At 40.5% G+C, this 24632-nt stretch overlaps 1 protein-coding gene across 3 annotated transcripts in view; it reads right to left on the reverse strand.

Moving 5' to 3' along the window:
- Window positions 1-242: 242 nt before the first annotated feature.
- PKD1L1 (polycystin 1 like 1, transient receptor potential channel interacting) overlaps window positions 243-24632 on the reverse strand; it is a 412276-nt gene continuing 387886 nt past the window's right edge. For 2 of the 3 annotated variants that reach the window (XM_073630682.1, XM_073630680.1), the window contains 2 exons: window positions 23524-23603; window positions 243-1386 (listed from right to left, as the gene is read on the reverse strand). In XM_073630682.1, coding sequence (XP_073486783.1) covers window positions 723-1386; window positions 23524-23603 — 744 coding nt within the window. In that variant the 3' untranslated portion in view covers window positions 243-722. The remainder of the gene's footprint in view (window positions 1387-23523; window positions 23604-24632) is intronic. The other variant, XM_073630681.1, reaches the window with a different exon arrangement.

The raw sequence follows: 24632 nt of genomic DNA on the forward strand, positions 1-24632 counted from the left end.
CCTCTCTATATAAAGCGATTTTAACTCAGTGTCACTTCTCATTTAATACTGCATATGGGTTAATCCTTCTACACTGGAGACAGGATCAGCCAACATCAATCCCTGAATGGATTAAAAAGATAAACAACACAATGAAAGCAAAGAGATGGGTTCATTTTAGTAAAAGCCTATTATTTTGTTGGTCAAGATTTAGTTACAAAGTCAAAATTAGGTTAAAAGAAAAAAAACGACACTTAGACATGTTGGCTGTACAAAAACACTCTTATTTACTAACATGAATTTAGTATCAAGACCTTATTTGTGATATTGCACTGTATACATTAACCCAACTTGTTTATTAAAAAAAAGATTATACAAACAAAATTTCTACTAATTTCCACTTATATTAGCTTTTCCACTTAATTTAGTGACTGTTATGCCCCGTACACACGATCGGACATTCCGACAACAAAATCCATGGATTTTTTCCGACAGATGTTGGCTCAAACTTGTCTTGCATACACATGGTTACACAAATCTTGTCGGAAATTCCGAACACGGTGATCTACAACACATACGATTCCGAGCATGTGTGGAACTTAGTGCGTCGAAATTGTGTACACATGATCGGAATTTATGACAACAAGCTCTCATCGAACATTTTCCGACCGTGTGTATGGGGCATTACTTTTAACTTTGCCTCTATTATACTACTATCACTATGTATATTTCCAAAGAATAAACTACCAACATTGCTTAATGATATGCGGCTTTCTGGTCCCACCAGCATTTGAGTCATTTACTGTAAGTGCCATGTTTTTGTTCTCCATAGAACTGTGTAGATCCCTTTCAATAGAGAAATTTCCAGTTCCCTTTTCCATTTTAATTTCAGAATAGCTTGGTTGGCAAATATAGTGCTGCTGTCGTGCAGTATCATCATCTTGTAATTCTACTGACTTTGTGGTTTGTTTATTTGCACTCAGGAAATCCATAGCACTGTTTTCCAAAGGCTCACAATCTTTGCTATATGAATGTTTTAAAGATTTGAAGCCTTTATGTAATATGTTGTCTGAAGTGCAAAGGGATTCATTTCTTACTCTGTTTTCTGTTTGATCACACTGAAGGACAGAAGCATGACTGCAGTGGTCCACTGCCCCCCCCTGATTTCTTAAAAAAATATCCTTTGTTTGTTCAGTATGGACTTCTTGAACTAATCTTAAAATGGATACATGCTTTCCAATTTCCAGTCCATTTTCCTGTTCAGTCTTGACTAGGCACTTACTACTGATTTCTGTATTGTTATTGTGCCTTTTATGAACATCCTCTAGATTATTACATACACTTCCAAGTTCAACGTTTTCCATATTTTGTTGTTGATTTCTTTTTCCACCAGATTCATGTGAAAGACTAAAAAAAAAAAAGGGAGATAAAACAATTTTGGATGTATATACAGAGAAAAATATGTCAGTTAAGTAAAAAAACTTAAAATGTGCTAAGTATACACTGAAAACACATGCAGCATATTAGTATGATGCATGCAGTGTTAAAATAAGATATGCACCACCTTAACAAATCAAATACAATTACTGATAAATTGGATGATTTTAAAATCAGCTGCATCAAAATAATAGAATTGTAATAATAGAATTGTTAGAGTACCAGAAGGGGTACTTAGCGTAGTATATTGAGCAATGCCTTTTATGTTTGGGAAAGACGCACTTTCTGATGTGGTTGCAGCAGAGAGGGCCCATGGTGTTCTGACCCCCCCTTCCACCTGAAAGAATGCCAAAATCAATATCAGTTAAAATAACTAATTAATTAACTAATTAACCAAATGAATCAGGATATTAAAATAAATGATACAAAGATGTTTTTCCATAGTTTCAAAGAAAAATGGCTAATTTCCAGGAAATTAAAAAATGTTTTGCAAAAGTTAAAAGTGCTGTATACCATGTTTTTTTCTTGCACAGCTAAGAATTGTTGCTAGAGGAGACATTTTAATTTTAATTGATACTCCAACTGATGCAGCTGGAATATTGCATAAACATTTAACAGTTTTTTTCCCCACTATGCAGGACTTGGGAGTTTGGTATGTGAAGAGTAGAGATAGGCTGCCTTCTCTAGATAGGTTGCTAATTCAGGGACCCCCCCCCCCCCATTGCTCCTTATTATGCCAGATAGAGTTAAGAACCTACAAAGGTTTTCATTATACTCCAAGTATGCACTCTCTTTATTTTTTATTATCAGGTGATATAGCATGCTTATACATAGGTTGGTACAGTTCACTTGCATTCAGTAAGCGGTAGATTCTAAAGGTAGATGCACATTTATATAATGCTCACTGCATTGCACCAATCTTATAATTGCCAATATTTATATTTTACATTCCCCCACCTTATTCTAATGAAGATCCAAATGTATTTCAGTTAAGCATTATGAGTTTGATAACTTGTCACTTGTACTACCAGTGGTAGTAAGAGATTTTAACAAAGTATATTGCCTGAAATGGATAGTTACCCTCCTCCCCTCTGGAGTACAGTACCCTAGTTATCTCTCCTTTTGTCCAGCTACTACAGGAGCTTAGATTAATTGATTAATGTCTTATAACACACCCTAGAGAGAAAAATAGCTTGTTTCATTCTAGAATAGATTTAGCAGTTGGTTGATACATCCCATTATTCATAAGAATGATTCATGTATATGGTTAGGTCTGATCATTCTCCATTTTTTTTATAACATTTAAAAGTAATAATACTTCTTGCTCCTGGAGAAAAAACCCTTGTTGGTTAAGAGTGTTCCAGAATCCTTCTATTTATTCCAATCTTAATGATTTTTTGGGGTGGAATAAATATACGGCTTCTCTGTTGGTAGACTGGGATGCTTTGAAAGTGTATCTCTGAAGGGGTACTTGTGAAACACATCTTAGTTTGTTAACGCAAAGAAATGGGAGAGGAATCTGACAGTACAAGTAAATAGAATGGAAGTGTATATACTTCATAATAAACCCATGGTTATTCCCCTAAAGATGTTCCGAGTGATTAATTTCATTTTCCGCTCACTCATATGGCATACTAAACCCCCAAGAATTAAACTGGAACAACTTCAAAGGCCAAAAGAGAGTGGCGGGCTGGCACTACCTAATCCGTGGGTGTACTACTTGGCAGCACAGCTGCAGCATATTGCTAGAGCCTTACTCCAAAATAACAGGAAACTGTAGGCAACTGCTCATATAATACATTATGTGACAGGGACAAATAATGTAGCTATGGGACTGGAGGCTTTATTGTTTAGTAATCTTGTATAAAAGACAATTAGTGGCACCTACCTAAAGTGTTATGTGCTATAAATAAACTATAAAGTTTACTAATTAGTACTCCACAGCTGCTGTACACTTCCAGTGAATTCACCTCACCATACAACATATAAAATAAAATGAAAAATATAAGTTCAGCTATTAATCTATCATGTGAAATGTCCAGTGATATCAAATTATATTCAAATAAATAAAAAAATCTATATAATAATGTGTACAATTACAGTTCATATGCGGAAACTTTTCTGCGTTAACTTATTGTGACTTATCAGTTATTGTGACTTCTCAATTCATATATCATCCACCACTGTGCAAATCGTGTCTTCAGCAGATTATGTGCACACCTTCACCAGCCATTATACCTGCTCACCTCATACATGAGTCAGAAAGACTCAAAACAATTCCTCTTCCTTTCTTTCAGCTATGGTCTCACCTCTTCCACATCTGATCAGCTACTCTGTATACACTTTCCAATCAGTAGTAGATATGGCTCCACATTCATTCATATTTATTGTTGCATGAATGTGGAGCCATATCCCATCAGGATACGCTGGTGTGGAGGAAGGAGAAAGGCAGTGGGGCAGTATATATGAGAGATCTGGGTTGGATGTGGAAGAGATGTGAATAAAAAAAAAATGTGAAAAAAAATCATAGCAAGACCCCTTTCACACAGGCACCTCCGTGGGACGGAATCCGCTTGTTCAGCGTGGGATCGGTCTGCGAATTCCCCGCGGATGACAGGTCCGTCCGTGTTCATCTCTGCTCTGCACATCGGAGCGGAGACGGACACAGTCCCACCTCCCTCTAAGGGGAGATCAGGTGAAAACCGACCGGATGGAAAATAGGACCTCCATCCATCTGTTTTTTGAAGGCAGGATCGTACAGCGGTGGATGTCATTGGACATGTCACCGCTGACATCCGCCGTTCCATAGGGGAGACTGGAGGGTCAAATCAAGTCCGCCTGAAAAACTGACAGGTGAACCTGATCGGACAGCCAGTGTGAAAGGGCCCTAAGGGTATATTTAGACATGCGTCTAAAGCCCAAGGCTACCCTCCAGAGGCTATTGACAGGTGGTGAGGGAGCGATGCAATGCCTCCTCACCACCTGTTTTAATCCCACTTTTGCACAACAAATGCACCACAACTGCATGCCGCCCCCCCTCCCCAACCATAAGTCTCAACAAAGCCTAAGGCCTTGTTCACGCAGGGCATACTACTACAGGACTGTGTTTAGCTGCAGAGAGATGCACAGGTGTTCCGTGCATCCCCATGCAGGCAGTCCCATTGATGTCACTTGGGACACAGCAGCAAAGATGTCAGATCTGTCCTTGCAGCTGCTGTGTCCCATTTGACATGAATAGGACTGCCTGCACAGGGATGCACAGAATAACTGTGTATCCACGTGCAGGTAAACATGGCCCTCCATGGACGTACACTTTAGTACACCCCACTGAAAGAGGCCTTAGTAGGAATTTAGCAAGAATTACGTATGTCATATTATGTTTATGTGTGCATATAAGGATTTTAGTAGAATTTTTTTTTTGTGTGAAATTAGTGATTTGATACACATTTGCACAAAAATTGCGGGGCCTTAAAAATCAGTATCACCTTCTTTTTTTTCTACCATGCTTTCAGAAAATATATGGTTTGGGGGGTCTTTCACAAATTTTGAATGCTGTAATGGAAAAATGAAAACCTTCAGATTTTTAGAAAAAATTGGATATTTACATTTTTGCGTACGTTCGATTTTAACAATTTTTCAAAAAAGGCGCAATGTAAAAATTACAAATATTTGTTAATTATTAACTCCATACAGGTTAAGCTTTTATATTTAGTTGGAATTTAGCAAGAATTTTGTAAAATTAGCTGTGTTTTTATCAGATTTTTAGAGAAAATGTATATTTACATTTTTGCGTACATTAGATTTGCACCATTTTGCAAAAAGGTACCATTTAAAATTTATAAATATTTGTTATTTATTAACTCAACACAGGATAAGCATTTATATTTAGCAGTAATTTTGTAAAATTGTGTTTTTAGCTGCTAATAATGGTTTTAGTGTATTTTTAGCAACAATATTGTTTTGATAAACATTTGCGCAAATACCACGGGGCCTAAAAAATCAGTAGCACCTTCTTTTTGTTCTAGAGGTCATATGCTTTCAGAAAATATATGGTTTTGGGGGTCTTTCACAAATTCTAAAATCTGTAAGGGAAAAATTAAAACCTTCAGATTTTTAGAGAAAATGGATATTTACATTTTTGCGTACATACAATTTTCACCATTTTGCAAAAATTTTATTTTTTCGTTATATATAAAATCCATACAGGTTAAGCACCTTCTTTTTGTTCTAGAGGTCATATGCTTTCAGAAAATATATGGTTTGGGGGGTCTTTCACAAATTCTTTAATCTGTAAGGGAAAAATGAAAACGTTCTGATTTTTAGAGAAATTTGGATATTTACCTTTTTGCGTACGTTCGATTTTCACCAATTTTGCAAAAAGGCGCAATGTAAAAATTACAATTTTTTGTTGTTAACTCCATGCAGGTTAAGATTTTATAGTTAGTAGGGATTTAGAAGGAATTTTAAAAATTTGCTGTGTTTTTATCTGCTAATAATGGTTTTAGTGTATTTTTTGTGAATATATTATTTCGATAAACATTTGCGCAAAAAAAAATCGGTAGCACCTTTTTTATTCTACAGGTCATGTTCTTTCAGAAAATATATGGTTTGGGGGGGTCTTTTACAAATTCTTAAAGCTGTAAGGGAACAATGAAAACCTTCAGATTTTTTGAGAAATTTGGATATTCACACTTTTGCGTCTGTTCAATTTTCACCATTTTGCAAAAAGGCGCAAGGTAAAACTTACAAATATTTGTTATTTATTAACACAATACAGGTTAAGATTTTATATTTAGTAGGAATTGTGTAAAAATTGCTGTCTTTTTAGCTGTGAATAATGATTTTAGTGGATTTTTAGCAAAAATATTGATTTGATAAACAGTTACGCAAATATCGTAAGACTTTTTATTCTACTGATCACGTGGTTTCAGAAAATATATGGTTTGGGGGTCTTTTACAAACTCTGAAAGCTATAAGTTAAAAATAAAAAAAGCAAAGGAAAAATTGCAAAAATGGTCTGGCCACCTGAGTGTACAAAATGAAGCAAAGGGCCTGGCAGCAAAAGGGTTAATAGAAACATTTTCTTGCCATCACTTTTAGATATTATTCATACATGTTTTGCACACAGTGTATTACCAGGCTCGAGGCAATACTAGAAACTATATTAAAGTCAGGTAAGGATGCGATTCATCCAAAGTCATATTGCTCGATATGCTTGCATTCAGTAGAGGTTAAATCAATAGCTAAAATCTTAGCTAATTGGTTAGCTGCAGTAATACATAAAATTATAAATTCAGACCAATCAGGCTTCATGCCTAATAAAGCTTAGGCCCTAAATTTATTTAACAGTTCAAGTTTTAAATCAAGATTATTGTATAATAATTAGAATAAATAAGTATTTGTTTGTCCCTACAATTTATATTACAATGTGGCACTTGTCAAGGGTATCCTCTATTTCCGTTATTATTTGGAATAGCTATTAAACCATTGCCAGTTGAAAGACATTCCTCAGACATCAAATGTTTTAAACAACAGAAGAACAAAAAATGTTTTATGTACATGAAATTATTTTATTTTTGGACAATACAGGCCATTCTTTAGAGTTCAAGAGTTTTGGTCAATAACATTTTACAGCAGAGGTTCTGCTGTGACTCAGATCCTAGTATACATAGTAATGAATCAGAGTGTTCCCATCAGCGTGTCCCCTTACATCAGTTGTGCCCATTAGAGTGCCCCCATAAGTTTAATGCAAGGCAGGCAGAGGGCATGAGCTGGGAGGTAGAGTAGGCTGCAGGTCTGCACAGAGGAAGTTCCACTTTATCCTCCTGTGATATTGGGGGAGGGGAGCACATGTAATGTCATTGCCTGTTAGTCATGTTGCACAGTACTGTGCAAAAGTTTTAGGCAGATGTGAAAAAATGCTGTAAAGTAAGAATGCTTTCAAAAAATATATATCTTAATTGTTTATTATCGATTTACAAAATGCAAAGTGAGCGAACAGGAGGAAGACCTAAATCAAATCAATATTTGGTGTGACTACCATTTTGTCAGAAACCATGAAATCAGGCCGAGACAGAAGTACAGTTAAATCACACTTGTTTAATAATAAAAGTAAAAAAAAACAAACGTAGTCAAAACATAGCCAAAGTTCAGTAATCGGAATGGATAGTCAGCCAAGCCAGAAGTCATTGATCAATGTAGTGGAACAGCAAGCAGGATCTGGAGCCAGAAGGGATGTCAGCAAAGCAAGTCTTGAGCAGGATTGCAGGAGAGGAGTTTCTGTGATGTTGACCAAGGTGAAGGCAGAGAACCTCTGGACTTAAGTAAGCAGGACTTGTGAGCAGGATATCATCAACAGCTGAGTAACTGTGGAGAGATAGGAGCTGGCAATTAGCCAATAGCTGAATGGCCAGCTCAGAGAAAGAAGGGCTGAGCCCAGCCCTGACAGTACCCCCTCCTCAATGACCCCTTCCCCCTCGGAAGACCACCAGGCTTGAGGGGAAAATGTCTATGGCAATCACGGAGGAGGACAGGGGCATGTACATGCGAGGATGAGACCCAAGAGCACTCCTCAGTACCCTTTCCAATGCACCAGGTATTGTATGCGCCCACGGGACCTACGGGAGTCAACAATGGACTTTACTTCATACTCCTCATGGTTCTCAACCTGTGCAGGGTGAGAACGTGGCAGAGGTTGTATAGCAGTTGCAGGCCAAAGGTTTTAACTTAAACTTGGAAGTGGAGGAAAATTGTTGTGACAAGGCGTCAGCCCTTACATTCTTAGTACTGGTTAAGAATGAGACAATGGGGGTTATTTACGAAAGGTAAAGCCACTTTGCACTGCAAGTGCACTTGAAACTGCACTTGGAAGTGCAGTCGCTCTAAATCTAAGGGGTAGATCTGAAATGAGTGGAAACTCTGCTGATTTTATCATCCAATCATGTGCAAGCAAAAATGCTGTTTTTTATTCTCCTTGCATGTCCCCCTCGGATCTACAGTGACTTTACGTCCAAGTGCACTTGCAGTGCAAATTGGATTTGCCTTCAGTAAATAAACCCCAATGTAATTGAAACTTGACAAGAATAGAGCCAATGCGCCCTTCTGGGAGAAAGGCATGTGAGATTCTTATGGTCAGTAAGAATGAGAACCGGCACAGTGGTACCTTCGAGGATTTTTTTTCACTCTTTCAGGGCTAAATTGATCGCTAACAGCTCTCAGTCACCAATCTCATAATTGCACTCCGCAGGTGACAATTTCTTGGAAAAGTAGCCACAAGGATGCATAGCGCTCTCAGAGGTAGGATGTTGAGAAGAAGGGTGCCAACATCAGTCTCGGAAGCATCAACCTCAAGGATAAAAGGTAACGTAGGATCCAGGATGTGCCAACACAGGAGCAGAAACACAGGAGCAGAAACAAAGGCAGTCTTGAGACTCTCAAAGGCCTTAATGGACTCCGGAGACCAACTCTGTGGGTTACCGTCCTTTCTGGTCATATCAGTCAGGGGCTTGACCAGAGAGGAGAAGTTACGAATAAACTTCCGATAATAGTTGGCAAAGCCCAGGAAACACTGCAGAGGAAGTAAACCCATGGGTCGGGGCCACTGTAGAACTGCCGACAGTTTCTCTGGGTCCACCTGGTAACCTGTTCACGATGGAACTCACACTTACATAGTTAGTCAGGTTGAAAAAAGACACAAGTCCATCCAGTCATCCACTTCTCCAGTTTACAATAGAGATTGTTCTCTCTTAGTTTCTGAAGCACACAAAAGACATCTGTGTGGTGGCTCTCCAGGGACTTGGAAAATATCATCGAGATAAACCACCACACATAACTGCAACATATCTTGGAGGACATTGTTAATAAATTCCTGGAAAACTGCCGGGGAGTTAAAGACCAAAAGGCATTACGAGGTACTCATAATGGCCTGTTCTGGTATTAAACGCAGTTTTCCACTCGTCGCCCCCCTTAATCCTCAGGAGATTGTATGCCCCTCTCAAATCAAGCTTCCTAAAAACCGTTGCTCCCTTGAGGCGGTCAAATAACTCCGTAATCAACGGAATGGGATAAGCATTCCTAATCGTGAAACGATTGAGATCCCTATAATCAATACAAGGTCTCAGTTCACCACTCTTCTTCACAAAGAAGAAACCAGCACCAACAGGAGACAAGGATTTGCAGATGAAACCTCGAGAAAGTGCGTCTGCAACATATTCCTCCATGGCCTTATCCTCCAAAACCGACAAAGGGTAAACGCAGCCACGAGGGGGTATGGCACCAGGTTGAAGGTCAATTTCACAATAATACGGCCAGTGTGGAGGCAAACTACCTGCTTGACCTTTGTCAAAGACATCGCTAAAATCGCGGTACTCCTCCAGCAGGTACCTCTGTGCTTGCTGATCCCTATCAGACACCCCTGAGGAAGAGTTTACCTCAAAACGCGTCGGGTACTCTCTGGGTGTGTGCTCCATACACACCTGGAGTCCCATGATTGTGGATCTTTTGCATGTTGTATTGCCATGTTTCCATGTTTGTAACTTGTATCCTGTACCTTATGCCTCATCTATTGTACCCCTAATTTACCCGAATCCTTACCCCAATAAACACCTAAACTTTTGCAATCATACCTATATCTATTACACTCTTTATTATACTCTATTACTCATGAGTAGGTGTCCCCTTTAAAGTCCCGTAAGAGGATCAAATTTCCATTTCTCCTCCAGCAGGGAGGAGTGTGAAGAGGTGCAGAGGACCTTGGCTACCTTCTGGAAGCAAGTCTCACTGCATTGTGGTGACCAGGAGAGAACCTCAGCACGGAGCCAATCAAAAGAGGGGTTGTGCCTCTGTAACTAAGGATAACCAATAACCAGCAGAAACTTAGGTGAGGATATAACTTGGAATTGGATTATCTCATGGTGAAGAGCCCCTACAGCCATGGACAATGGAACTGTCTCATGAGTCACATGGGCAGGCTGTAGGGGTATCCCGTCAAGAGCCTCAATGGTAAGTGGAGTGTCACGCAGCTGCAGCGGAATCCAGTGCTTCGATACAAAGGCAGCATCAATGAACAGGCCTGCAGCCCCAGAGTTGATTAGAGCCTGTATCTCGACGGACGACTCAGCCCAAGAAAGGGTGACCGAAACCAGGGGCTTATCCTTCTGTATAACTGGGGATGAAACAACGCAACCTAAGGTCTGTCCGTGACAGGACCTCAAGGTTCCCCGGACGGGTAGGACAAGACTTCAAAAAGTGACCTGTCTGGCCACAATAAAGGCACAATCTCTCCCTCCTCCTAAAGGTTCTCTCATCCGCAGAGAGATGTGTGAAACCCAAGTGCATGGGTTCACCTTCACTGACCGACTCGGTACCAGGAGGCATGGGAGGTGTGGGAGGCACGGGTGGGACTGCAAAGCTCAGAAACACACGTACAGGAGGCTTCCGCAAGCGCTCCTTGAAAGAGAGTCTTTCTCTGAGTCTGGAGTCAATGAGGATGGCAAACGTGATCAACTTCTTCAGCTCAATGGGTATATCTCGGGCTGCTATCTCATCCTTGATGGTATCTGAGAGACCATGAGAAAACGCAGCCACGAGGGCCTCATTGTTCCACGCAACCTCTGCTGCCAGAGTACGGAATTCAATGGCGTAGTCGGCAACAGTTCTCGTACTCTGTTCGAAGGACATGAGGCACTTGGCAACAGAAGCAGAGCATGCGGGAATGTCAAATACCCTTTTAAACAAAGCCACAAACTCAGGGTAGCTCAAGACAACAGGTTTTTGTGTCTCCCATAGAGGGTTTGCCCAGGCCAAGGCTCTCTCAGAAAGCAAAGATATCATGAAACCTACTTTGCTTCTGTCCGTGGAAAACGCCTAGGGCAGCATCTCAAAGTATATCTGAACCTGGTTGAGAAACCCTCTGCATTGGACTGGATCGCCCCCAAATCGCTGGGGAAGCGGAGTGGAACCAGACATACCTCTTATAGAGGTAATACTCGAGGCGGGTGCCTGCACAGAGACTGGAGCAACAGCAGGGTCAGCCTGCAACATAGGGTGTACCGGGGCGGTCACAGTGGGATATTCCAGGTGAGCCGTGCGTTTGTAACGCCATGGCAAACTGATCCATGCGGTGATATACAAAGGGGAATACAAAGACACTGAATTTCAAAACTTCCCTAAACTACGAACCTTGCTAGAAGGCATAAATTGAGATAAAATCTTAGGAACAAAGAACACGGAGGAGAGATGGGTTTGCTTTAAGAGCATATTAAATAAGGGCATTAGCCAATGCATCCCATTGGGTAATAAATTTAATGTAAGGGTGCAATAGGAACAGCTAAGATAGAACATGAAAGACACATAGCGGAGGAGAGCAAAAATATCCCAAGAAATGCTTACTTGAACAGTAAAAAAGGGAAGACAGACCATATTGGCCTCATAAAGATTGAAGAAGGACTTCTGGTTACAAAGGATGGGGAGATGGCGAAGGTATTGAATTTATTCTTCTCCTCAGTCTTCACAAGGGAATTGTGGGGCTTCAGTAACCAAAACTGCATTATTTATCCTCATGACACATCACAGGAAGCACCTCCACGGTTAACAGAGGACAGAATTAAAATTAGCCTTGGGGAACTTAACATTAATAAAGATGGCTTGCACTCGAGAGTACTTAGGGAACTCAGTCAAGTAATTGCCAGACCATTGTTCCTAATTTTTACTGACAGTCTACTGACTGGAATAATACCAGCTGATTGGAGAAAAGCCAATGTAGCACCAATATTTAAAAAGGGCCCAAAATACATCCCTGGGCAATACAGACCAGTTAGCCTAACATCAATAGTATGTAAACTCTTGGAGGGGATAATAAGGGACTATATACAAGATTTTAGTAATGAGAACGTATCATTAGCAGTAATCAGCATGGATTCATGAAGAATCGTTCTTGCCAAACCAATCTATTAACCCTCTATGAGGAGGTGAGTTGCCATATAGATAAAGGAAGGCCCGTAGGCGTGGTGTATCTGGATTTTGCAAAAGCATTTGACACAGTTCCCCATAAACGTTTACTGTACAAAATAAGATCCGTTGGCATGGACCATGAGGTGAGTACATGGATTGAAAACTGGCTACAAGGGCGAGTTCAGAGGGTGGTGATAAATGGGGAGTACTCGGAATGGCCAGGGGTGAGTAGTGGGGTCTCCCAGGGTTCTGTGCTGGGACCAATGCTGTTTAATTTGTTCATAAAGGACCTGGAGGATGGGGTAAACAGTTCAATCTCTGTATTTGCAGACGATACTAAGCTAAGCAGGGCAATAACTTCTCCACAGGATGTGGAAACCTTGCAAAAAGATCTGAACAAATTAATGGGGTGGGCAACTAAATGGCAAATGAGGTTCAATGTAGAGAAATGTAAAATAATGCATTTGGGTGGCAAAAATATGAATGCAATCTATACACTGGGAGGAGAACCTCTGGGGGAATCTAGGATGGAAAAGGACCTGGGGGTCCTAGTAGATGATAGGCTCAGCAATGAAGAAAAAGGGGGGGAGGAGGACACCTTAAAGTCATCCAGCAATAGGTTCTGGGGTGACAGGTGGGGGGAAGGGATTTACCCCCCCACTGAGGTAATTGATCACACTAATATAACTTTAGTGTCACCCATATCATTGGTTAATTAGCTCAATGGTGTGTAGCTGGCTAGCTATCAAGTAGTTGTTCAATGGACCATAAGGGCATATGTGAGGAAAGAAGGGAAGGGGTCAAGAAGAGGCCCCCTAAAAAAGATGGTCCGCTCAAGAACAACCAATTGAACCTAAAAAACTTTATTGTGTCATAATACTGAGTAGAAACATAATCCACAACCATGTGTATTTAAAAATAGGGCAAAAAGTCCTATTGTGTGCTGGTGGCCACCGCAGACACTACACATACATCATACGTTCATGCACTCACACTCATCAATTAAAGTCACTGGAGACCCGGGTCTATACAATTTCCATGGGATTCCAGAGCCGGATTGGCTATATCAGTGGTAGACTTTGGTCCCTCTTAGATAAAGTGCGAGTGCTAATGAACAACAAAGATCCCTTCGGATGTGCGCCAAGCTGGTTAAACATATGTATGTGTCATACGACAGGAACCAAGGAGGTAAAAATGTCCCGGTTGTGTGGTGAACAATTTCAACTCAAGCAAACTCACATAGAGGGCATTGAAGGTAGACGGAAATTGGCCATAAGTAAAGTGCCTCATATATGTAAGAGTACATTTTAGCTCACCGTCTAGCGTCTTCAATGAAGGAAAAGCAGAGCCCAACGGAGTTGCTGATAGCCTCGTTCGTGTAGGCTGAGGATACGTTCATGCGGCACATAGACTTGCTATGGACATAAGCGGCTACTTCCGGGTATCCTCCGACAGAAGGTATGGTGAGTCACAGGGTTCAAACTATTGGTGTTTCATACCCAGTGGTATATACAGTCCGAGGAGACGCTCAGCGTCCGTGTTCACCACGGAGGCTTCACCTGATGTCCAAGATCCGATCAAGGTCGTCTAAAATGTTCACATCCAGTTTGAGGATATCATTGTTGAGGTGTGAGAGTCTGTGTGCCACCTGCACATGGGTCAAAAGCTGAGCGCTTTCGCTTGTTTCCAAGCTTCTTCAGAGCTAATGTGGTATCGGTAGCTGAATGATTAAATAGCCAAATGGCTGATGTTCAATTTCCTGTCTTCATTAGTAGCACCTGAATACCATAGCTTGACCTAAATTACAATCACCAAAATGTGCCGATCACACCCATACATACATCCATTCAGACAAAACCATTGATGGTAGTAGATGCATAAAAATTCAATCTGACCAGCTTGTATATGTAGTCAGATTTGAATATTGCGTCCATCACCATCATAAAAATAGTAAAGAAAAGCTTGCCAAGAAACTGCTCTCAATACAAAAAAGGGGTTATTGGGGAGTGCTGCATTTACAACCAAATCAGTGCATATATAGCCATATATTAAATAGTAATACAATGGTAATGATAATAATATATAAAGGCGAGAGGGAACAGTCTGTTGTTTCAATTGAATTAAATTACAACATACATCATTATCCTAACAAAAAGCAGAGATGTCCCCCTAGTTAATCAAAAAAGATAATAAATATGAATACATGCAACTAACCATCACTTTGGCCAGATTAAATAGCAGCTCACATCCCATGTATTGTTATCCTTATATGGGATAGAGACATTGTTGCCAGTAACATTGCCAGTGAAGTCACATGAAACAACTTAATACAAGAAAATTCCGGATAATCCGGATATACAGTTACATGTGAACATTACACTAGCATTGCCCCCGCATGGAACAGTAAAAAGAGGATATGTTATACAGATTATAGTTTTAGATATGGAAATTCCATGATCAGGGGGCAGTGCAGCTTCAATCTAATCGATTGGTTTATAGCCAGATGATTAGAGCAAGTTGAAATGGGGTAAGATCATACGTAGCTATTTCGCATAAATTACGTCTCACATATCAGTTACAGACCTCCGTGTAGAGGGCAAAGATATAATCGTGGATAAAATTACATACAATCAGTCTTCTTTAGAAATTGCCCATTACATTCAGGAGAAGATGTGGGTCCCCGGTCAGAGCCGATCGAAATCCGGGTGAGAACAATTAAGTTGTTAATAATTAAATCATTGTTCCAAAAATGGAGATAAGTTGAATTCATTATTCAATCCGGAGGGCTGCATGCTGTTTAAATAGAAGATCCACATCTTCTCCTTCTGACATAAGATCTTGTCAAAATCTCCACGTCTGTGGGGTAAGTTAAGCTTGTATATACCCTTGACCCTAAGGCCATCAGGTTTACCCTCATGTTTTTCAAGAAAGTGCAGTGACAATGGCCGGTCATCATCCTTATTAATAATACTCTGGATGTGCTCGCCAGTTCTGATTTTTAGCTCTCTTTTGGTCTTACCAACATAGATAAGGCCACACGGGCAAGTCAACATATAGACTACCCGTGTGGTTGTGCAATTAATAAAGCTGTTAATTCTAAATTGTCTTTTATTGTCAGAACTGGCGAACACATCGGTCCTTTCCACATACCTACATATATGGCACCTACCGCAACTGTACATACCCCTAAGGGGTGGAAGGTCAGTAAGCCAGTTACGTTTTTTAGGGCGGGTATACTCTGAGTGTACCAAGCGGTCCCTTAAGTTTGTTGCTCTACGAGCAGTGAGCAGAGGTTTTTTGCTGACAAGTTTTCCCAAAATGGGGGCCTCAGATAAAATGTGCCAGTGTCGGCTCAGGATTTCTTTGATTTGGTCCCACTGGGTACCAAATTTGGTAATGATTCTGAGGGGAGGGTGACTTGAGGTTTTTCCTTTTTCTTTAGTGGAGTTCATCAACAGGGACGATCTATTTGTCTGCAGTGCTCTTTTCCTAGCACGTCTGATGTCCGTATGCGAGTAACCCCTGTCACGAAACCTCCCGTGTAGGTCATACATTTCCCTGTGGAAATCCCCCTCCTCTGAGCAATTCCTTCTTGCGCGGAGGAACTGTCCCACGGGGATACCCCGTTTCAGAGATGTGGGATGGTGACTGGACGCTAGCAGCAAAGTATTTGCTGCTGTGTCTTTTCGAAAGGTTTTTGTATGTAACTTATCATCCTTTACAAACACAGTGAGGTCCAAAAATGACAATTCATTGGGGTCATACATATATGTTAACCTGATATTACGGTCATTGTCATTAAGTTCATCAATGAACTGTGTCAATTCAGATGGCAGGCCGTCCCAAATCATGATCACATCATCGATGTACCTCAGCCACAAGCGACAGTGGCTGAGGTACATCGACGAGGGGTACACACATTCAGATTCCCAGTAGCCAAGGTGCAGGCATGCATATGATGGGGCCCATGGGGCACCCATCGATGTGCCTCTAATTTGTTTATAATATATCCCAAGGAATTGGCATGCAATACCAAGATGCTGCTAACAAAGCAAACAGAATATTGGCATGCATTAAAAAGGGGATTAATTCCAGAGATAAAACGATAATTCTCCCACTCTACAAGACTCTGGTCCGGCCGCACCTAGAGTATGCTGTCCAGTTCTGGGCACCAGTCCTCAGGAAGGACGTACTGGAAATGGAGCGGGTACAAAGAAGTCAATGATTTTAATAATGCTTACAAATAAAAATTCAAAATATAAAATTTCTTTAAATGCCTGGGGGATCCCCTTCACCTGCTGGTGAAGTGGTGCAGCTGTACAATGTTTACAACCTAATGCAGCTTTATTTCTATTTTCAAACAAACACTAAGGGATTATGTTCTTTTATTCCAGACCCTTATCTTAGATAAAAGGTCTGTTATAGATGTTAATTGAAGACTCCATTAAAAAAAAAAAAAGAAAGAAAAAGGAAATGGCATGGTGTCTCCCCATAATTCGTACCAAACCTGAAGAGTCTGGTATGAATTCTATGGGAGACCCCATGCAAAAAAAAGAAAGTGTGGGATCTCTCAAAAATCCACACCAGACCCTTACAGCCTGACAGGAAATGTGGGGGACAAGTGTGCACCCTCCTTGAACCATACCATGCCACAAGCCCTTAACATGAAGGTACTTTGACAGGGGGACCCCTCTGGCAAAGCACCCTGTCCCCCATATTTATGACCTAGTAGTTGTGGGCATCTGCAGGCAAGGGGCTTATCATTATCTGGAAATCCCCTTTAATGATAACATGGCTCCAAGATACACCCCCCCCCCCCCATGTGAATGAATGAGAGGAACATAGTACCAGAAGGCCGAACTCTCAAACAAGCAAAGTTCAGTCTGAACCAGAAGCTCATCCCTGATAGTGTCTTCCTTTAAATATTTAGAAGTGATATTCACTACAAAAAATTGTAGTAAAGGCTAATATAACTAAGGTTGCACCCCCATCCTTATCCCCACCCTCATGCTGCATACTGTTTGTAAAATAGTTCTGTGTACCTTACTCATTTGATGTGGGCAAAGGATCGCCAAGCTGAGTACTGGACACAGGACTAAAAAAAACTATCCAACAAGCTGCTCAACGGAGCTGACTTCCAGAGCTGTGACAATCCAGTATAATTAAACAATACACTGTATAATTTGTGGTATAAACTTTTGTTGCTGGCAGATCTAATCTCATTAATAGATCTGAACAAATTAATGGGGTGGACAACTACATGGAAAATGAGGTTTAATGTAGAAAAATGTAAAATAATGCATTTGGGTGGCAAAAATATGAATGCACTCTATACACTGGGGGAGAACCTCGGGGGGGGGGGGGAATCTAGGATGGAAAAGGACCTGGGGGTCCTAGTAGATGATATGCTCATCAATGGCATGCAATGCCAAGCTGCTGCTAACAAAGCAAACAGAATATTGGCATGCATTAAAAAGGGCATCAACTCCAGAGATAAAACGATAATTCTCCCGATCTACAAGACTCTGGTCCGGCCGCACCTAGAGAATGCTGTCCAGTTCTGGGCACCAGTCCTCAGGAAGGATGTACTGGAAATGGAGCGAGTACAAAGAAGGGCAACAAAGCTAATAAAGGGTCTGGAGGATGTTAGTTATGAGGAAAGGTTGTGAGCACTGAACTTATTCTCTCTGGAGAAGAGATGCTTGAGAGGGGATATGATTTCAATTTACAAATACCGTACTGGTGACCCCACAATAGGGATAAAACTTTTTCACGGAAGGGAGTTTAACACGACACGTGGCCACTCATTAAAACTAGAAGAAAAGAGGTTTAACCTTAAACTATGTAGAGGGTTCTTTACTGTAAGAGTGGCAAGGATTTGGAATTCCCTTCCACAGGCGGTGGCATCAGCGGGGAGCATCAATAGTTTCAAAAAACTATTAGATAAGCACCTGAATGACCACAACATATAGGGATATACAATGTAATACTGACATATAATCTCACACATAGGTTGGACTTGATGGACTTTTTTCAAGCTCACCCACTATGTAAATATGTAACATGAAGTATGTATAACCAGGTGCTGACCTTGCAAATCTGGGAAGCAGAGGCTTGATGCTGAAAAGATCAAGAGAAACCAACAGCCATGGTAGAATGGGCTCTAAAAGGGAAAGAAGAAACTTTGTCTCTCACAGAGGCTGTGCCTGGCAACTGTAGCATCTACCACGGGTGTGGTAGATGCTACAGTTGTGTGAGGGTTCCGGGGAATGATAAAAGAGTAAAGGAATTCTCGGATCCTAGAACTCATCAGTCTTATACCATCAGGGACTTTATATCATGTGACACTATAGGTGTCGTATATGCGTTAAAGTGCCCATGCAATTATATCTATGTGGGTCGCACCACCAGGGCCTTGAAAGACCGATTAGATGAGCACGTAAGAAATATACACAAAGGGTCAGACAAGCACCATTTATCCATCCATTTTATGAAAATGCACAATCAGAGTACGGTTGGGATGAAATTTTGGGGGATAGAGGCTCCCAAACGCCACTGGAGAGGCTCCAATTTCACGAGAGAAATCAGTAAGCGAGAATCTTGGTGGATACACCAGCTGGGTTCTCTATCCCCTGGGGGGCTCAATAAGGACTTTGATTTAAGATGTTTTCTTAGTAATTTTTAATTAGCTCTTAAGTATTTACTGGTATCTAGTTTCCAACCCCAGGTATATATCCACATTGGTGTAGTCTACGGTCAGGTTGACATATTTGTCTGTTTGACCATGGGGCTTTAAATATGAGGACTTTGCATTATGATGCTAAGGTAGTGGCGAACTTATTATTAAAAAATATTTTTTGTATGTTTTTTCTGATATATTGTATCATCTAGGTTGGTTTTTGGGTTAATCCTATATTTTTGTGACGTATTCCCTATAGACATCCGTTAGTGTTGGTATTATAACTAACTTTAATATAGGTGTTTTTATATTAATAATATTGTTGTGGTGGTTTTTTATAATATCATTATAACAATTTTTTAATTATATTTTTTAATTATATTTTTAATATTTTACTGATATGGTTTGGGGTTTAGGGGTGTGAATGATTTTAATACATTTTAATAAAATTTATTTTATTTTATTTAACAATAGGGGTCTGAGATTCAGATCTCCTCGGAATGTTTTTTTTTAAAATACTCCACAGATGAGTAGTATTGAGTATCTGATTTATTTTCCATTTTTATTATAAGGAATTTATGTTTTAATATATCCTGCATGTGCTCTATAAAGGCAATACAGATTTATTTATTAAGGTCAGGCTCTTTTACATTGTATATGAGGTGCGGTGCGGTGACTCCTGGATGCACAGTTCTTTCCTTGATTATTAAATACATTATAATCATATTGGATCACTTGCATATACCATCATTGTTTATTATGGTATGCACGGCCGGTTATTAGCATTTTGCGATAGATCTAGGTCTTTTAGTGCTGTCAGTTGCTGATTTATCGAAAGTCTTTAAGCTGCTCATTGATGTAGCCCATTACTAGAGCTGTCGGCGGTCCTTGGCAAAATGGCCGCCGATATAGCTCTATTGGATGATGGGAAACAGGCCTCTTCATGCCAATCACTGTACACAGCTGGAGCCCATTATATTAGGGGTTGGTGGTCCTAGGCAAAATGGCCACCAGCCGCTCATTGCAGCTCTAGTTTTTCACTAGGGCTGTCGGCGGTCCTCGGCAAAATGACCGCCGTCAGCATAAAAAATTAACACAGAGCGTCCGTCCAATGATATCCCCCCAGAGGAAGGCACGTGATCCCTGTGCCGAATACGCATCGGGGATGGGTAAGACGGAGCTGTCAGCAGGGAAGGAGGTGAACACACACCACACCGCACGCCATACGAGTCGTGGTTAACGAATTATACCTGGATAGTTTGGTGCACTGTAGTACCCGCATATTGTGAGTACCCTCCTGGAGGAATATCTTTTACTTTAAATAAATCCCTTACTATATTACACCATGGAGCTCTCTTTTTCTTTTTTATGAATGATATTTGGCTTTACCTGAGAGGACTGAATATACATCAATGTACTCTGAGTGAGCCCAGGAGTGGCCCCAATGCGTGTTAGACACTGTTTAACTACCGTGTCACACGAATAGAGGTGAGCGCAAGCACAAGTGGGGGATCACAGGAGAGCACATTAAGCTTGTTGTGATTTGGACACCATTCAGGAGAAGCATGATGGACACTTAATTTATGGACACTGAATACTTGCACTTTTTTGTTTTGGTTTTAATTAGCCGATCGTATTCTGATTGGACACTTGATTGCCACAGGATTTGCACTTAGATTTTATGTTTATATCCATGCATGATGCACTTTGAGCATTTTATATATAAGGATTTCACTTTTTTGTGTATGCACTTTGAGGTTTTTCATATATAAGGATTACACATTATATGTATATTTATATATATATGTCTTTATTAGCATATTAATTACGGTTTTAATTTAATATTTCTGCACGATTCTTCTACTTAGTTCATATTTTTTAGCGCAGGCACAATTGTTTATATATTTTAATACACGGAATGAAACGTGGTGAAGTGTTTGCTGCTATAAATAGTTGACTTACACCTTAGAGGCATTGGTCCACTTGTGGCTCGCAAGAACCCCATATTTTTGTTTAGACCCTGAGAGTTTTAATCACATTCAGGCAACGTAAGGCACTTTCCTTGCCATATTTTGTGGCAAGACAAGGGGAAGATAGACAATGTCCTCACTGAGGTGGAAAGAAGAGACCACTTTAGGTTCAAAGGAAAGTTTCGTTCTCACAACCACCTAGTCCTTGTGTGTGTGTGTGTGTGTGTGTGTGTGTGTGTGGGGGGGGGTGATCTGATCTCAGGTTTAGATGCTAAGGAGACACAGTAGAGGGATTTTGGATAGCAACATTGTATGAGCAACTCCCTACGCAAAAGCCTTGATTAATGACTGTGAGGCAAGAAGTTTCTAGAATAAAATGGATTAGGTAAAAACCTGTCCCTTAAGGGTCCTCAGGGCCAGACGCTGGTCAAGACCAGATGGAATAAAGCCCAATACTACTGACAGAGTATTCCCTGGGACTATCCTAGCACAAGGAAAAATAAGCCTTCCATGTACATTGTAAGAACTTGCGGGAGTTGGATTTTCTTGCTCTGAGTAAGGTGGGAATAACAGAGTCAAAAATACCCCTATCTTTTAGGACCTGGGTTTCAACAGCCATGCTGTTAAAACCAGCAACTGAGAAACAGGTTAGAAGAGGGAGGCCTTAGGCCAGTAAGTTTAGTATGTTTGGAAGACTCTTGTCTCTAAGTCCTGTTTGCCAGATGTCTGAGTATGTCTGCCTACCATGTTCTTCTGGACCGAGTTGGTGGAATGGAGATCCCCAGAATCCCTTTCCTCTATCTTTTGCAGCAGTTAAGGGAGGAATTTCAGCTGAAGGAAGGTGTAAATCAGTTTGAATTGAATCCAAAGAATCACCAGAGCATCCCCTGCGAAGGCTAGAGGATCCCTGGTCTTGGCCACAAATTTGTTCAGCTTGTTGTTGAACATGGTAGGCCAGGATGTCCACGTCTGGTTTCCCTTACCTTTAAACAGAGATTTTGAAAGATCTCTGGGTACAAGAGACCACTCACTCTCCTGGGTCTAGGCATTGATAGCTTAGAAAGTCCACCTGCCAATTGTCCACTCCTGGAATGTGGACAGCTGGAATGTAGGTTTCAACCCAGGTGAGTATCAGACTTGTTTCTTTCTGGTACCTTTATGGTTTATAAAGGGCACTTCTGTGGCATTGTCTGACTGTATCCGAACTGGATGACCTTGCAGAAGTGAGGTCCATTGTTGTACAGATAATCTGATGGCTCTCATTAGCAGAATGTTGATGGGAAGTTTTGACTCCTCTGGGGACCATGTCCCCTAAGCAGTCATAGAATTATAAATGATATCTGTCCCAGTCTGCTAGGCTGGCGTCTATTGTCACCACATTCCTGGGAAGGAACGAAGGGCACCCCTTCATTGTTAGGTGGGGTACTGGGCAAGCGACTTGGGAGTCCAGGGCTTGCTACAAAAGGAGGTGTTAAGCCTTGGTTTTGAGGGGTAGGAGTACCTTTTCTCCCAGTGACTTCTTTTTATGAATTTATCGAGGGACTTCCCAAATAGGTGTTCACCCTCAAAAGGCATATCTGAAAGATCCTTTTTACAAGCAGGTTCAGCAGACCAGTTTTAAGCCAGCCATAGACGGTTCGAATCTCGGCCGGTTTAGCAGGGTCTGGCCGAGATTCTAAATATGTATGGGCAGGCTGAATGTACCCAAGTTGATTGATCAATCAACCTGGGTACAACAAGCTGTCTGATTTTACATGCGATTATTGATAGTGGCTTGTAATGTGAACACAACTGCTCAGCGGGAGGGATTACTCTGTCAACACTGACTGTGTTGAAAGGAGGAATCTAGCAATTTTCTTTCCTGCAACCACAATCACCTTGTCTATGCCTGGCTTAAGCCACAAAATCCTGAGCATATGTACAGAGATAAGGAACATTCTAGACACTTGACGAATTACATTCTCTAGCGCATCAACACAGTACATACAATAAGGCTGAAGTTATCAGCTGCAATTGTTCTAAGAAAGCAGGGTCCTCAAAGAAAGGTTTCTGGTCTCTGTTTATTTGTCTCGTTCAGTTAGCAATAGTCTGTCAAATAGATTTGGCAGAAATTGTGGGCTGCAGGGCTGAACCTGCAAAGGCACAGAAATCCTTTAAGAGGGCTTCCAGACACCTATCAACAGAATCCTTATAAAAGGTAGCATCCTCAATAGGAACTGTAAGGTGTTTATTGAGAACTGAAATGGCAGAATCAACTAGTTACAGCACATTTCTTCCTACTTTCCTTTTCCATAAAATGAAATTCAGCATAAAGCTTAGGAGGAGTAAATACCATTTCTGGATTGGGCCAGTCGTCAAAGTGCACAATTAATTACATTTTGTGTCACTTTAACACCACATGACCGCCTAGTGGCAGAACCACCAAACACAGTATACCATATGAGAATGGTTGTTTATCCATGAAAACAGCATGCTCTCAGTAACTAGGTGAAAATGACATTGTATTACCAGCACATTCCTCTTCCCAGAGTGACAGTGTCTATCCCCAACTGTTCATGCTGCATGCCATCTTCATACTGGAAACAAGACTTTTATTAAAAACATACATTTGACAGTCAATCTTTTCTTGAAATCATGTATGCTAAATAGCAATTATCAAAATGCATATGTGTAAAACTAAAATTATTATAATAGAGGAGTTTACAATTACCTTTTGTGGCTTATGTATTTTAGCTTTTTTAAAGTTTGCACAATACCCCAGTGAATGAACATATTCATAATTAAACTAAATCTTCCATAGAACCCCCAGACATTTTATTATATATATATATAGTTGAGGCACACGGTAATTGTGCAGCAGTTTTTCAAATGCAATTTTTGGGGAATTAAATGCACTGTTTTGAATTTTAATGCATAAAAAACACAATACATAACCCAATTTTTTTGTAAAATATAAAAATTGATGTTACGCCGAGTAAATAGATACCAAACATGTCACGCTTTAAGACTGAGCTCGCCTGTGCAACGGTGACAAACAAACAATGTACATTTTACTATCCATAGGTGATGCTTTACAGGCCTTTACAGGTTACCACTTTAGATATTTACAGAGAAGGTCTAGTGCTAGAATTACTGCCCATAATCTGACGTTTGCAGAGATACCTCACTTTTTTTTTTTCTTTTGTAAATATTTTATTTTATCTTTTTATGTGACAACACTGAAGAAATGACACTTTGCTACAATGTAAAGTAGTGAGTGTGCAGCTTGTATAACAGTGTAAATTTGCTGTCCCCTCAAAATAACTCAACACACAGCCATTAATGTCTAAATCGCTGGCAACAAAAGTGAGTACACCTCAAGTGAAAATGTCCAAATTGGGCCCAATTAGCCATATTCCCTCCTCGGTGTCATGTGCCTCGTTAGTGTTACAAGGTCTCATGTGTGAATGGGGAGCAGGTGTGTTAAATTTGGTAGACTATCCAGTCTATGGATAGTGTAGGACCCACTAATCATGGGGTACTTTGTCGCAGTAAGTGGGCTTAAGCACCATATAGCAATATGGTGTGACCAAATCCCCATATTTTTTGATAATGTTTTTTGAAAATGTCTAGGTGTT

This window comes from Aquarana catesbeiana, linkage group LG05 (assembly GCF_042186555.1).
Source record: "Aquarana catesbeiana isolate 2022-GZ linkage group LG05, ASM4218655v1, whole genome shotgun sequence".
NCBI classification, from domain to species: Eukaryota; Metazoa; Chordata; class Amphibia; order Anura; family Ranidae; genus Aquarana; species Aquarana catesbeiana.